Raw genomic sequence first — 16979 nt, 5'->3', positions numbered from 1 at the left:
GTCCAGCCAGTGTCTGGAGGGTGTTGCAGCCAAGAACCCATTTCCACCCCCTCCACCAGCCATAATTTTACATTTATTTGCAATACCTGCATTCCTAGCCTTGATGCCTCTGAGTCTGTATGTTGCATTGGGTAAGACAGCCATGATGACAATGCTAATTCTTCCAATCCATGAGCAACAGATACCTTTCCATTTCCTGTGTCTTCTATTTCTTTCAATAATGTCTTTCATTGCATAGGTTTTTCACTCGTGTGTTGTTCTTTCTTAGTATTTCTTTTTGATGTAATTAAATGGGATCATTTAATTCACTTCTTTCTCTTCTAATTCATCATTTGCATATAGGATTGCAACAGATTTTGTATATTGATTTTGTAGCCTGCCACTTTGTTGTACTGATTTATTGTTTCTAGTTTTTTAGTAGTCTTTTTTTTTTTAAAGACTGATTGATTGATTTATACAAGCACTGGGTAAAGTCAGAAGCGCGGGAGGGTGAGAGAATTCACCAGAGCCAGAGCGGGGAGCAGAGCAAGCAGAAGGACCGAAGTACACTGCTGAGGGGAGCAGCGGGCGGCAGGGAGGCCGCGGCAGCCTCCCAACCCAGCACTCAACAGCTGCGCCACCGGGGAGGTATGGCCTCATATTTTTTGACAGCTTGGTGTTTCTCTCTCTTTTGGATTGCCTAGATGCCAGCAGATCAATAATCTGATTGCCCAGCAGATTGAACCAGAATATTTTGATCTCTTCCCCAGGCCTGTTCAGGCTTCGCTTTCACCCCTTCAAGCAGGCAATGCTGTCACTGCAGTCTAACCCTCCTCATCCCTCTCACAATGGTGTCACTTCAGTGCTGACTCAGGTCCTGGGTCCCAGGTTAGGAGACCCTTTCAGAGGTTTCCACTGGGCCATTCCGAGACGTTACCTTTCTCCTCCCCTCCCAAAATTCACTCTTCCCACCCCTGCTCTCTGCAAACAGCATGCTGTCCCTGGCTAGCAGTAACCAGCCGCCCTTCCAGGCTTGACGTTGCTGTGGCTCTGCTCTGACTCATCAAGAGCCACAGGGATTTGAGAAGTGGGTCGCACATAAATGCACTAAGGCCATCAGAATCTCAGGAGTCATCTTATCTGTTTGCTCCATTTTACAGATGAAAAATGAGCTGCGTTTCCAAAGTCATACACCGCTTAGTGGTGAGAACTAGAACTAAGCTAGGTTCCCAGACAGAACTAGTTCCTGATTCTCTATGTGACCTCAGATGCTTTCCCTACTTGCTCCCCACAAAATCATGCATATTTCTGAAATTGTTAGGTTGCTTTACAAGATTCTTAATACCCAAGAGATAGTCAAGGGAAATGAAAACTTGGGTGTCATCCCTACAGTGAGGCTCTTCCTGAGCCCACCAACCTCACTATCTATTTTCTGAACTTCTTAGCTCTTTATCTGCAACCTGTAGGGCACTTCACTTTCCAGAGAGCAGTGTCTGGATTCATCTGGTCCTAATGTAGCTTAACATATCTGAAAACCCTCCAGCTCTTTAATAAACTAAGTCTGGTTCTTCCAGAGGAGACTCCTGAAGCTTGGCTCGACCCCACGTGGGGATCTTGTGATGAAAATACAGCCAGAGAGCAGCTCCTTGTTCTCACTCTGATCCAAGCTCAGACTCAACATCTTGGCATTTCCTGTAGCACAGCAAAAAACCAGGCGGAAACATTTAGGCAAGGACTCTTCAGCAGCTCAGGACAGTGAGAGTAAAAGCAAGCAAGAGGCTTATTTTTGGGAGTGGGGTTCCCAACAACATGCCTCCCTCAGAGAACCTGGCCTGTCTCCACTTTGTTCAAACTGTCTCTGCTCTGTGTGGCCTGTGGTGTCCTATCCTGGTGGTTCACCTGGTGACTTACCCAGCGCAGGTAGGTAGTCTGCTGCTAAGTACATTCAGCCTGAGCTGGCCTCCCCTCAGGACGTGGTAAACAGCAGGTAAGTAGCAGGTGCTGAGTAAATGCTGGTGCCAGACTAAGACATGGTACTTTCATATGGGCAGGGGAAATTGGGTCACTTAAAAACAACAGACTATGAAAAAGAATAAAACCAATAGTACACTCCAAAAATCAAGGCCTTTCAAAGAACACATCCTCCCCCAGAGCAGCATCGGCACAAGAGCACTCAATTAGCTTTTACCTCAGCAGCTCAGAAGTCACACTGTGAAGCTACTCAACACTGTCCCGAGGCCTCTAGTCAAAGGACCCAGGTGCACATGTTGGGCACGAGGGGGGCAGCCACGATGGAACAAGAAACTGTGTACAATCTAAGAAGAGACAGGGACCAGCACTTGGTTTTTTTCTTTTAATTCTTTTACCAGATAAAAAAGAAAAAATAGTGATTGTTTCTCTTCACCCCAATATTTCAGTTTACCAAGGGAAAGCGGGAGAGAGATTTGTTGAACAGTGATTCATGCTCCTGTCCTGGAGCAAATTCCTCCTCTGCTCTACACCCCCTCAAGCAGGAAGGACAGGGGCCCCAGGCTGGAACATTTGTACTGGGGCAGCAGAGGTGCAGCGTGGCTGATGCCTTTGCTTCTCCCCATTGCCAGAGCATTCAGACCCATTTCTGTCTGTCCCCCATGCCACCCTCCCCAGTTCACCAAAGGGGGCAGGGAGGCAGGGCTCAGGAGGCAGGACAGGTGAGAGCAGGACAGGGAAGCACACAGCAGACATGGCAGAAGGCCACCTCTTCTGCTTCTATTGCACAGCCTGGCTTGGTTCCCTGCCCTGTCAGTGGGCGACACTGAAAAAGTAAAATGCTTTTGAAATTCAAACAAGGAAGCCATTGTTGTGTGCCAGGCTCAAGGGGAGGTGTGTTGTTGTGTAGCTTGTTTTGATACAAAGATTTAAGTTATTCCATGATGGGGGCAAGGCAAAGATTGTGCCTTTCTAAAAAATCATACGGGGTTCTGACACTTGGGGCCCTGACGTCACCTGGGCTTTTCCATTCAAGTTCAAAAGATCAGGAATAACCCTTTTTCCAGTCAGGTCTTCTTCTGCATAAGATGGAAGAGACAGTAGCATCCGCAACCACACAAGCCCCGCCACCAGCTGTGAGGACTCCCAGACACCTAGGGGCGACCTCTTTTTCTGAATACCTGGAGAATTTGAGAATGACCCTAGAGCTTATGTTGTGTGTTTCTCCATAAAGTGGCAGCTGTTTAATTTTCATTCTTCTTTTTTACCAATGCAACTAGAGTAGGACCGGAACAAGTTGTCTAACTGACCTCACAGACAGAATAAATGTCTCTAAAAACCAGTGGGGCTAAGGGAGGAGGACTGACTTTGATTTGGCAAAGCTGCAAATCTTTCACCTTCATTGGCTGGAACAAAGCTGGTGGGTGAAGACAAACCTAACTGAGCCAATGGCAAGAACTGCAGGCTATGAGAGACGACGGGTCACACACAGGACTGTATAAATTGTGGCACTATAAAGATGAGAAGGCAGGTCCATGATACCAGCTGGGAGCAAGCCTGAGGAGCACGCTTCCAGAAAGTTGTATCTGTCCTGCTGATAGTGGTAGCATCCAGATAAATCAGAGTGGTTCTCCTTCCTCCTCTTCAACAAGTTTTGAAAGTTTCTCATTTAAATAACTATGTACACAAACACAAGCCTGGTCTCTCTTTTACATGAGGGTCCTTCAATTGAGGGTCCTACAATGGCTTTAGAGAGTCGGTTCCAATTGCCTTTTCGGAGATTTACTGCTTGGGGCCAAACCTGCAAGGAGAAGAAATGACAAGCACTGCACACCAGGGAAGTCTTTCAGATGAAAGCATCCCAATGTTTAAGGGAGTGAGTCTTAACATAAATAATAAATCCTCAAACCCCTTACAGGGTTTCGGTACCCTGGCACATTGAGTAACTGGGCTGGGGCCCATCAGCCCTGTGCCAGCCACTCTCACCCAGAGGGTCACATGGCCAGCAGCAGCCCTGGGAACACAGCTCGTACCTCCCTCTGATAAGGACAGTTTCTCAAGTTCAGCTTCAAGTTCAGCGTCCGAGATCCTAGGGTTAGGCACACTGTTGGTATGAAACGTCTCAGGGGGGTTATCAGGCAGATCCAAAGGTTCTTTGGTGGTATCCTGAAGAAGGATGTCCAATTCCTTCTCCAGTTCCTCACTGTCGAAATCTGGAAAGAAAAGATGACATAAGGACACATAAGGCCAGGACTGAGGTTAATAAAACCCTGTTCAACTTTACAAAATATGCCCAGACCTCTGGCAGGTTACAACAAAATCACTTGGCTGGGAGGGAAAGGGTGGCTTCAAGCAGGTGCTCTGCTTCCACTCTCAGAGCTCAGTCATCAGGGAGGCATTTTGCTAACCCCTGGAATGGCCCCTGCTTTCCCTCGCCCTTGAAGAAAGATCTTCCAGTCAGAAGCCTGTGTAAGGCGTGCTGGAACATCAAGGGGTCATCGATACAATCTTGCAGGGAGATGGCAGGTTCCTCCAATGATGGCGTTTGGTAAGCCCAGGAGGGGAGGGAGAAGGAAAGCACAGCCCGCACCAGGAAAAGCAGACCCGGATCAAACCTATCACGTACAGGAACAACGTCCGCTTAGGAAGAGACAGTAACTTTGCGGACTCACCTAAGCCATTAGTTACCCCACCAGCCAGAGTCTGAGAAACTTCATCCTGGGTGTCACACAGCTGTAAAAAAAAAAGCACAGAGCCTTGAACTCTGAATGGTGTTTCTGTGGAACTCAAAGACTCTGGGTCCCAATGTTCAGGGTTACAAAGTAATGTGCCGGGATCGAAGAATCACAGAAAGATTCCTCAAGTTCACATGGTTAAAAAGTCAAGTTTGAGGAAAGAGGACATGCAACCTGGTCACATCTGTCCCCAAATGCCTTCCTCTATAGGTTTCCCTCCCCTGCCCCTTTCTGTACCTCTTGGATCTGATCCACAAGACTCTCTGCCTTCTCCACTGTGACATCCTTCATGGAGAGTTTTAGTGCTCCTACCCCAGCCTGATAGGCATTGAAAACCTAAAGAGAAAGCAGAATCATCCTGAAGAATTTCAGAATTATAAGAACATTTGGCATGAAGAACGTCTGGCAACACAATACTGTTACACCTTCAAAAGACAGCTTTGGGGTATCCTTTGCCACCCACACATGATTCATTCCATGCCCACTGGGGCCAAAACTTCCCAATAGAAGAGGCGAAGGTAATCCCAAGCACATCCTGAAAGAACCTGGCCTCCTTCAAACAACAAAGCCTCAGCAGTGGGGATAAGCAGAACATGCTGGGGATATTGGCCAAGAAAAGGGGCAGAGGGGCAGTGGCTACCATCTGATCTGTCTGGGAGGCATAGATTCGGTCCAGGATGCCTTGAACAGTGTCCAGCTTGGCATGCAGGGCCTCAATGCGCTTTTCCGTCCGTTGTTTGGCCTTGAGAGACCTCAGTGCCTAAGGGAGCATGGAGAGGAGGTCAGGGTCAGACGAGGTAGGCTGAAGGAACAAGGAAGACAGCCCTCCCTAGATGACAAGCCAGTCCCAGACCTCAGTGCCAAGCCACAGTGCCTCAGCCACCTGCAGATTATTCCCCATGAGTTCCAAGAAGGCTGCTCTCAGAGCTGCTGGGGCACCTCTCCCTGCCAGCCCGGCACAGGCACACACCTGAGTGGAACAGAGAGGACTCACCAGCTGCTTCTTTCCTGCTCTGCACGCCCGGCGGGCTTCTTCTTTACACCTATGTAACAAAGAAACAGCGATCAAGATGACTATGCCATCGGATGGAGTGGGGGGGGGGGCGGTGACAGGGCCCTAAAGAGTCACTGAAATTGGAGGATTACATCCTGTCCACCCAATGGGAAAAAAAAGATTCCCAACCCTCCACTTACAAACTTCTGCAGTGAGCTGAGACACAGCCTGGGCAGCTACATTGGGAAAGGCAACCTAACTAATGATAAACTGTCCACAAGGCGAGAACATGCCAAGGAGGCACCTTTAAAACACAGTGTCACTTTGGGAGCCAGGAAATAGGGAGCCAGTTCCTAATACCAGCAATGACTTCAGATATATCCCTTTGCCTTCCAGCAATGGAGGATTTCTCCCACGATAAGATGGACTCAACAAGCACATTCTACTTCAATGTCCTATATCTTACTTCTCAGAAAAGTTGATATGTCTTTAGCAGAGACACGTTGCACAGTCATCAGGGGAAGAACAGGAATACTTCAGAAAGGCCTCTGGAAGGCAGAGACTTGTCTTGATCACTACTGTATCCCTAAGTCCCCAACACAAGGCCTGGCTCAATAAATACCAGCTAAATGGATAATGGCACAGAAGTGTTCATAATGCCGATCGATAACTGTAATCTTTGGGGGAAGAACTACAGTTCAGTTTTTCTCCTTTGTGATAGTCTGTGCTTTCCATGATTGCTACACTGAGTAATTAGTATTTTAATAATTAGTAAAAAAAAAAAAATCATAATAATATGTAAAAAAAAAAGCCCACAGACACCAACGCTTTGCTGGCTCTGAGGACCAGCCAGGGTGAGCGCAGGGGACATTCAGCTCAGGGGTAGTTACCTCTCTGCTTCCTGGGACAAGGACTCCACTTTGCGCGAGAGCAGCTGTTCACTCTGCATCAGCTGGTACACCCCAACATCTACGTCGTTGACAGGTGAGACCTTGGCATGTGGCCCCCGGGCAAACTTCACAATCTGAGGGACAGGAGAAATTACTGCTGCCCCTACCACCAATGCTGAGAAATCCCCAGGCACAGGTGCCGGCGGGCACGTCAGTGTATACTTAATAAACCATCACGAGTCAAGGAGTGAACCACTCAACCGCCATACCTTTTCCCCGTTCTGCTCGAGGACTGTGACTCTCTTCTCCTTCTGCAGCTGTAGCAACACCAAGTAGAAGGTCCTCTCATCTGGGAAGGAGCCTGCACAGAGGTTGCTCAGCTCCGACAGGGCCACCACAGGGTGGGAGGAGAGAGGGGAGTTCTGATACAGACGATACACCTCCTCAGCCTTCTCCTGCAGGGAAGCAGAATGTGCTTTCAGCTCTGACCGCTGCCCACTGCCAGTGCTTCAAAACTACGACCACACAAAAGCTAAGGCAGGGGGTACTGACCTCATCTTCCCTAAAGTAGCAGCTTTGGAAAAGGAAAAAGGATTTGTGTTTTTTAAAACTTGGAGGAGAGGTTGGAGACGATGGATGAAATGAGGTACGTGATATTACTAGGAGCCAGCTCTGAGTGTGCCCTCTCATCTGGGCTGTTGCCCCAGACATGGTTCCTGAGGGCAGAATGAGGCTGCATGGTGAGGCAGAAAGGCCCAGGGACAAGGCCTAGGGCCTGGTTTTCAGCCCAGGCTGTATGACCCTGGGCCAGTATCACCAAGCTGAGGTGGGGGAATGACATTACATCTAAATTCCCTACCAAACCTAGTCTCTCCATTTTTATGCCACTGGCAGTGCTATAAAAAGGAATATTACTGAATCCGTAGAGTCTCAAGACAAATGAACAACTTAATATCACACCTAAAGCAACTTGCAGAAGAGGAAGAAACATGATCCAAAGTTAACAGAAGGAAAGAAATAACAAGGTGGAGACAAATGAAACAGAAATCTAAGGACCATAAGAGATGGTTCTTTGAGAAGATAAAATCGATAAACCTCTAATTACACTAACAAAGGAAGGAAAAGAGGAAACACTATTAAACAGAATTAAAAATGAAAGCAGAGAAAGTACCACAGATAGCATAGAAATACAAAGGGTCACAAGAGATTACTATGAATAACTATTCTAATATATTTGATAACCTTGAAGAAATGGACAAATTTCTAGAACAATATACTTTACAAAGATTAAAGTAGTGTAAAACAGAAAAGGGGAATAAACTGATTACAATCATGAAACTAGAACTTGTAACCAGAAATCTCCCCCCAAAACAAAAGCCCAATGCCAGGCAACTTTATAAGTAAATTTTATCAAACCATTAAAGAAGCACTAATGCCCTTCTTGCTCAAATTTATTTCTAAAAATCCAAGAAGAAGGAACAGTCCCTAAAACATTTTATGATGCCAATACTACCCTAACATAAAAATCAGACTAAAACAACATAAGAAACTACAGACTGACCAATACCCCGATGAATATTGATGCAAAAATCTTCAACAAAATACCAGCACATTGAATTCAGCAATACATAATGAAGAATATACATCATTATCAATGGTTAATATATGTAAATAGGTTAATATATGTAAATCATGGATTAATATATGTAAATCAACCAACATAATACATTACATCAATAAAAGTAAAGATTGTATGATAATATCATAAATGGAGAGAAAGCATTTGATAAGATTCAGTATCCATTTACGATAAAAACTCTAAACAACATGAGAAAAAAAGGAACTGACCTCAGCATAGTAAAAGCCTCACATAACAAACCTACAGAAAATATAATACTTAATGGTGAAAACCTGAAAGATTTCCCTTTAAGATTAGGAACAAGTATCTACCGTCACCACTTCTATTTAATTTATTATTAGAGGTTTTAGTTAGAGCAATCCGACAGCAACAGGAAATAAGGAATCCCAAGTTGATAAAGAAGTGTAACTAACACGATTTGCAGACGATATGTTACTGTCTGTAGAAAGCTCTGAAGATGCCACCAAAAAACTATGAGACACAATAAATGAATACAGCAAAGTGGCAGGTGACAAAATTAACATACAAGAATTTGTTGCATTTTTCTATATAAATAAAAAGAAGAACAAGAAAAAGAAAGAAAATTCCATCAAAAAGTATTAAATACCTAATTAACCTAACCAAGGAGGTGAAGAACTTAGACAATAAAAACTACAAGACTCTACTATAGGATATAGAACAAGACATAAAGAGTTGGAAAGACATTTTATGGATGGGGAGAACAATTTGGTCAAAATGACTCTTCAACCAAAAATGATATATAAACGTAATACAATGACCATAAAATACCAATGGTATTATTTAAGGAAATAGGATATATATGGAATAAAGACCTGGAATAGCTAAAGCAATCCTGAGAAAAAAGGAGAGAAATGGAAATTTCTTGAGTTTTAAATCATACTACGAAGCAATAGTAATTAAAACATATGATATTGGAATAAAAGTAGACCACTGAAACAGACTTGAGATTCCAGAAATAAACCCACATATACACCAATATTTAATTCATGAAAAAGGAGCCACAGCCATGCAATGGAAAAAGGAAAGTCTCTTTAACAAAATGGTCCTGGTAAAGCTGGATGGACACATGTAATAAAATGAGATTGGATCCCTCTCTAACTCCATGCACAAAAATAAATTCAAAGTGGCTAACAGACTTGGATATAAGACCTGCAACCACAAAATATATGGAAGAAAACAGCAATATGTTTCATGACATCGGTGATAATGATATCGTTGGAGCCTCAAACCTACAGAAAGGAAAACAGAAGCAAAAATAAACAACTGGGATTACCTCATATTAAAAAGCTTTTACACAGAAAGCTATGAAAATATAGGGAAGGAATACCAAGGAGTTCAGAGGTTGCTTGCAAAAAAAGGGGTTGCGGGGCAATATTCTGAAGGGTAAGTAAGTTACCAAGTGAAGTGGGACGGAAGGGAATCCCGGGAAGAGGGACAGTCATGAGCAGCAGCGTAAGTGTGAGTCAATACGGTGTTCATGGGTGCAGACAACCTGTATTTTCTTCTTTATTCTGCACATGGTGGGCAGTTACTGAAGGGAGATGACACGGCTAGATCAAGAGAGATCTAGGGCCTCCCCTGGTGGCGCAGCAGTTGAGCGCTGGGCTGCGAGGCTGCCCACAGCCTCTGCAGTGCTGGTTCGATCCCCACATGGCACGCAGACCTCTCCTGCTACGCCCGCTGATCCCCTCGGCAGTGTACTTCGTTGGTCTGCCTGTTCTGCTCCCCGCTCTGGCTCTGGTGAATTCTCTCACCCTCCATGCTTCTAACTGTACCCAATGTTTGTATAAATAAATAAATAAATCTTTTTTTTTTTTTTTTTTTTTTTTTAAAGAGAGATCTAGCTGTCAACTGTGAAAGGATGGATTGTAAGAGTGAGGCTCAGAGGTGGGGAGACCATATATGCAAGAGACTATAAGGAAGTAAAAGAGGTAATAGTAACAGGGACAGAGTGGGGATGGATTCAAGTAAAATTTAGAAGGTGAAACTAGCAGCTCATGGTAACTAGGTATGGGGAGAAGGAGAGAGGAGAGTCTAGGTGACTCCTGGGAACTGCCTTGAGTAACTGTGGGTGTGTGTGATGTTATTAATTAACAGCAGGAAACAAAAGGAAAAACATTATTTTAAAGGAAGGAGAAAACAGTCCCTATTTTGAACATGTTGTTTGCTGCCTAAGGTACACCCAAGAAGATCCATACCATAGGTAACTAGATATACAAATCTGAAACTCAAAGGAGACACCAGGACAGCAGAGAAAACTCTGAGAGTACTCAGTATACGGAAGAGCCAATAGATGGGTGAAAGCAGGACGTATTATTCTGATGCATCAAATTGGCAGAATTTAAGACAATATCGGTAAGGATATGGGGGGATTGGCCACTTTAATGTAGTCTTGATCAAAGTGTAATTTGGTAATTTCTGTTAAAATTTAAAATGTCCATATGCATTTCTGGAAATAACTGCATAAAAATAAAAGAAGTACACAGATATATGAACATGACTTTCATTGTAGCATTTTTCTTCTTTTTTTTTAAAGATTTTTATTTCATTTATTTATGCATACAAGAACTGGGGTGTAGGCCAGAGGTGCGAGAGGGTGAGAGGACTCACCATAGACAGAGTAGGGAGCAGAACAGGTGGATTGACTGAAATACACTGCTGAGGGGAGCAGCGGGCAAGACGGGAGAGGTCTGCTGTGCTATGTGGGTTAGCTCCCTGGTTGGGGGTTGAACTCCTGCTGCAGTGGCTGAGGATGGCTTCATAGTGCTGAGACTACCAGGGCCACCAGGGAGGCCCAGAATTTTTCTTCTTAACAAATATTGGAAAGACATAAATGCCCATCTATGTGGCAACTATTTTGTAAATTATGGCGTATCTATAGATTATTTGGTAACCATCCAAAAGAATGAAATCGATCGACATTGGTCATGATATAGTTTAAAAAATGGAAAGAAAAAAAAAATCAGGCTGCAGACTAACAAGTAAGTAAGATTCCATTCCTGGAAAACAAAGGCGTACAGGGCCTCCCCTGGTGGCGCAGGCAGTTGAGCGCAGCGCTGTGAAGCTGTCCACAGCCTCTGCAGCGCTGGTGCGATCCTGGCTGGCCGGCGAGGGTTCCACATGGCACAGCAGACCTCTCCTGTCTCACCACTGCTCCCCTCAGCAGTGTATTTAGTCAGTCTGCCTGTTCTGTTCCCTGCTTTGTCTCTGGTGAATCCTCTCACCCTCCCGTGAATTTGGCCTGTACCCTGGTTCTTATATGGATAAATAAATCTTTAAAAAAAAAAAAAAAAGGAGTATATATGTATATATACGTTTGTATATTCATTTATTTGCTTAAAAAATATCTATTGGCTGTATACTATGTATCTGGCACTGTTCCCAGTGTTCCAGAGCCTAAGGAAAGTCTTCCTTCTAAGTAGGACAAATAAAAACAAGTAAACAAAGAAGATTTTCAGAAAGTATTAGTTATAAGAAAATAAAATAGAAAATAACATGATAGGGAGTTGGACAGGATCAATAATAAAATATACATCTACACACACACACACACACACACACACACACACACACACTGGTGCAAACAGGAAGGGAACATATCCACAGAGATGGAAATGGTGAGCAGAAGGGAAATTTCATTTCATTGTATATATTTTTTTAATTTTTTAAAAAAGATTTATTTATGCATACAATAAATAAACCGGGGTACAGGCCAAATGTGCGGGAGGATGAGAGCATTCACCAGAGACAGAACGGGAACAGAACAGGCAGAATGACTGAAATACACAGCTGAGGGGAGCAGCAGGCAAGACAGGGGAGGTCTGCCACGCCATGTGGCTATCTCCCTGGGTATCAAACCTGTGCTGCAGAGACTGTAGACAGCTTCACAGAGCTGCGCTCAACTGCCTACACCACCAGGGGAGGCCCTGTATATATTTTTTTAAGTAGCAAAATAATGGGCAATTTTAATCTTTTTGCATCTTTTCAAATAAAGTAAAAAGTTACTGACTGCTTTCTGACTCTAGACGTGGGAAAATCAATTTACCTAAGAAGCAGGCTTTCTTCATTTTGTAAAAATATCCCATTAGTTTCATGCATATAAACATGTCCTCATACCAGAAGAACACGGTGAAGTCACCAAGTACTTGAAAGCAGATGTCACTGAATGAGATTGTTAAGTGTTCTGTTGAGTGATGTAAACTGGTTATATATTTAACAGTACAGTGCCCCTGCAGAGCTAGATTTATTTTTCCACCTAAATAGAATTAGACTACACTGCTGTCAGAATTTATTGTTGGTTCTTGGAAGGTCGAAGTAATTCCTCCCTACTCACATTCTTTCTACCTTTGCTCACAAAAGATTGTGAGTCCAGGGCCTCCCCGGTGGCGCAGCGGTTGAGCGCTGGGTTGCGAAACTGCGCGCGGCCTCTGCGGCGCCGGTTCGATCCCCGGCTGCTCCCCGGCCACCAGTGGAGGGTCCCACATGGCGTGCAGACCTCTCCTGCCGCCCGCTGCTCCCCTCAGCAGTGTACTTCGGTCCTTCTGCCTGCTCTGCTCCCCGCTCTGGCTCTGGTGAATTCTCTCACCCTCCCGCGCTTCTGACTGTACCCAGTGCATGTATAAACAAAACAAACAAACAAACCAGCAAACAAATAAATAAAGCATGCCTCTATTAAAAAAAAAAAAAAAAAGATTGTGAGTCCAAAGGTGATCTGTGGGGACACAAGGATCTACCTCCCTTTGCTCCAGGTGGGGAACACATGAGGTCAAAGACTGCGAAGAGGAACGGCCCTTGGCCCAGAACCAAGCAAATATTCTGGAGTCTCTAGGGGACCATGGTTGAGCCTAGGGAGTAAGGCTGTTGGGTGGGGGAAATAACTGTATTATGGGGAGGAGAGAGAGGGCATGAGGGGAGAGGAGGAAGGAAATGTATGCTGCTGAGTCAAAACTCCTGGGGGAAAGGGAAAAGTTGGTAGATTCTGGAGACTTTCTCCACAGTCTGAGGCAGAGTGTGTGTAGGGCTCTGATGAGGTGAGGAGAAAGTAGAGCTCCTCTTGGCATGGGGGAATAAGGATTCTGAGCTGGCTCCACCTGTGTGAAACTTCCAGGGCTATGCAAGGGTCCTGAGATTGGACTTGGCCTGCAAGTTTCAAAAATACCTACTGTCTGCAGCATACTTCTGCTACCTGGTGTTCAGTCAATTTTGTAAACATATACATAAGTGTACACACACACGTGCAAACACATACTTAAAGGCTACTGTACCCTCATCCATAGCAGTTTTGTTGGTGTTAGGGCTGAAGCAGGTTTGTATTGGATAAAGAGTATGTGGTGACAACAGGGTTGAGAGAGAGAGACAGAGCAGTAACTAAGCAGGGACCCAGGGCCCACAAAGGAGTCATACTGTGAAAGGAGTCATACTCCAAGTGGGTTAGCGGCTGAGGGGGGAGAGCATCAAGGGAGGAGGAGGGACTATACAGATCAAGAGGCTAACTAAGAGGACAAGCAGGGTAAGGACAGATTCCAGAGTACAAGTGGTTTAGAGGAAAGACATTTCATCCTCTGAACTTGTTGAGGAGGAAGAGCTCAGAGAAGGTTAAATCAGAGATGCAACAACAGAAAATTGAAGGCATTAACTTAGGAGATTCTACCGCAGAAAGCAGAAGGGAGGGAGAATGGAAGGCACTATGAGGGGCTGGGAGGGGACAAGACTGGGCTGTGGTATGATTCTGAAGGTCCTCCTAAAGTTGGGGATCCTAAGAGGGACTCCAGTCTTGATGACAGGGTGATTTTCTCCAACAGGGATGGCAGACCTCACACTGATCTAAGGTACTGATTTAATGGCGTCGCTGGTGCGGACTAAGTGAGCTACACAAGAGCTGAAGTTACCAGCGAGGGAGGCAGGCAGTACCAGTTGTACACACTAGGCTGGGTGGGAACATAGGCCAAGAGGAAGCTGACCAGGAGAGCATGATGGTACCAAGGGCCTGCAGTATCTTGGAAGTAAGTGATGGAAGTAAGTAAGAATAGAGGAGATCAGAGCCAAGTCTGCTGATTTAAGAGAAGACAAAGCTCAAAGTCACAAGGTCCTCAGAAATCCTAAGAAATTTTGTCAGTAAACCACAGAAGGCAAAGCATTTTCTAAACTTTAGCTTCTCATTAATTCCTATAAATATTGAAAATAATCAACTGAATGTTACTGACAATTGTTAAAAAAAGGGTTACTCTTAATGTGTCAAAGCCCAACTAACAAACAACTAAACAATGTACAGAAGTAGTCAGATAAACTCACACAGAAACATGGAGGATGCTGTCATCACGCCAGATGACATCCAGACCTCTCCCCTCTCAGCACCTACCTTAAGCAGCTCCACAGCCACAAGCACCTCCTCCGCAGGAACCTTATTATCCCCCAGCATGTTGGAGAGAGTCCACTTGAGGGGCTTCAGCAGGAAAACTCCAACTCCCCAGGAGATCCAGCTGCTATCTACACTGGCCATGAAGTCTGACTCCCGCTGCAGCTCCCCTCGACTGCAGGCAAACAAAGAGAAGGGTATGTGGTAGGTTTAACTCAATGTCCTATTCTAGTTCCCACCTGCCTCCTTACCCCCAAAGAGGGATTTGACCACCATCATCACAGACAGCATTTAATAGGTACCTACCTGCGCCAGCTACTATAAGCAGCATTATTGATGTTCCAGCCCTAAGCCTCACCTCTCGGAAAGACAGATGTGTCATCAGAGTTCGGGGGTTAGCTAATGAGAACACCGAGAGGGTAAGGAGAGAGGCTAAGTCTGAACTGGCTGGCTCCAAAACACAAGTTCTCCCCTAATACTACAGAGGCACACGAAGCTACAGAAGCTATTCCTACTTAGGGTGGACACAAGATATAATCCTTTCATGGTACTGGTGAAATGTACTAAATGCTTACCAGTCACTATGCTAAGGGCTATAAGAAATATCTCTTCAAAACCTCACAATAAATCTAGTTACACTCATCATCTTATAACTGGTCAAACTAAGGTTTAAAGAGCACATAATTTGCCCAAGATCAAGTGGCATAGCCAGGATTTGCCCCCAAAGCTGCTAAGTAATAGCTATGCTGCATCTCCAGAGAAATATCTCCCTCAGAAATTTTTCAGGTGTCAGACCCAATCAAGCACCAGGGATAGTCAGTAGTGCCAGCAGGGAGGAGAGGAGAAATGGAGATATCAAGGTTCCTAGATTGCAGTGGTAGGTGGTCCTGCTGCAGTAAGAAAGCCCAGGCTGTTTTCTCCCTCACTGATTTCTTCAGCTACCGTCTCCCATGCTCTCCACTTCAGGCATGAACTACAACTTTCTCCACAGCACACTTTCTCAGAAAAAAGAAACGTCCAAAAGGGGTATCCAGCATATCAGCCAATGCCAAGTACTGGAAGAGAAGCAAACTTGAAGAAATGCAACAAAGTTGACTTCGTTGTCCCATAGGAGGGAGGCACATGCTCACTAGGCTGCCCTCAGTATTACAGACAACCTGAAATGAAAATGGTTTAGAATCAGAAGACCAGGGGTCCAGCCCTGCCATTACCTCTAACTAGTTTTGTAATCCCAAGTATGTTGACAGACACTGCAGACAGAGATCCTGCCGATGGGTTAGATAAAATGGTGTGTGCAGCCTCAGGTACCTCCAAAACACACCTGTTGCACACATCGCACCTACAGGACCTTCTCAAGCACCAAAAGATGCATTAAAGACCTCACCCCTCTTCCTGGGCTCTTATCTGATGCAAACAGCTTGTGCCACCAACAAGCCAACATAGGCACAAGACACAGGACTTGTGCTAGAACCTATTACCAAGACCCCTAAAGGCCTCTTCCCCAGGACTGACCTCCTAGCTCTCATTTCCCTTAGTTCAATAAATCCCATTTCATGAACCAGCTGTTCCTGGGGTAATTCAAATTTCTAACCCCTACAAAATAACTACATAACAGGATTCCAGCCCAGATAAATCGCTGTCACCTGTGCCAGGCTGGCTTCTCTTACCATCTGAGCCTCATCTAATAGGACTATGGCCCCAGTATCTCCCATATCCCGTGTCCCCTCTCCTTTTCTACCCCCTAACCCAGCCTCCGGGTCGTCTTGGTTTCCTAGAAACAGACCTGCTCATCTGGGCACCGCGACCGGGCGCGGTGCGGGGTCAGAACAGGCCCGGGTCCCTGCCCTCAGGGCGCCGCCCCCACCCCGGCCCGCCCGGGCCCGGGCCCGCCCTCACCGCAGCAGGTCCTGCAGCACGGTGGCCAGCCCCAGCGGGACGCTGCCCTTGCGCTGAAAGGCCTCCTGCAAGTCCCGCAGACGCAGGCGCACCACCCCCTGGCGGCGACTGTGGCTCAGCACCAACGGCGCCCAGAAGCCCATCTTGCTGTCCCAGTCGGTGCTGTTCACCTCGCGGCTCCTTTTGAAGGCGGAGAACAAGAAGGACATGCGCTCCTCATCCTCCTCCCACTCGGGGGGCAGTAGGCCCGCGGGGTCTCTCCCGGCCGGGATCTCGGCCTCCCGCTCCGGGGACCACATCGGAACCCCAGCCCCGCCAAGGACCGAACACAACCCCGGCCCTGGTCCCCTTCCGCCCTAGTTCCTTCCCGGCTTCCGTTCCTTGACCACCGCCTCCTCGGTCATTACGTCACCACCGTCGCCAGCGTGAAATAAGTCCTGGGCGGCCTCACGGAGCATGTGCCAAGCGGTGCTCCCCTCGCCAGGGGGCGGGACGATGACCC

General features: G+C 45.9%; 1 protein-coding gene across 1 annotated transcript; it reads right to left on the bottom strand.

Moving 5' to 3' along the window:
- Nucleotides 1-3695: 3695 nt before the first annotated feature.
- On the bottom strand, nt 3696-16776 carry CHMP7 (charged multivesicular body protein 7; the record flags this gene model as incomplete). Its single annotated transcript, XM_084245404.1, has 10 exons — nt 3696-3748; nt 3981-4160; nt 4620-4680; nt 4920-5018; nt 5323-5442; nt 5677-5725; nt 6567-6700; nt 6836-7021; nt 14585-14756; nt 16478-16776. 10 exons carry the CDS (start codon nt 16774-16776, stop codon nt 3696-3698), a joined length of 1353 nt encoding a protein of 450 aa, XP_084101530.1.
- Nucleotides 16777-16979: the final 203 nt, after the last annotated feature.

Source organism: Talpa europaea (genome assembly GCF_964194135.1).
Source record: "Talpa europaea genome assembly, chromosome: 10".
Taxonomy (NCBI): Eukaryota; Metazoa; Chordata; class Mammalia; order Eulipotyphla; family Talpidae; genus Talpa; species Talpa europaea.
The sequence above is the reverse complement of the archived record's forward strand: the minus strand, read 5'-3'. Positions and strand labels throughout refer to the sequence as shown.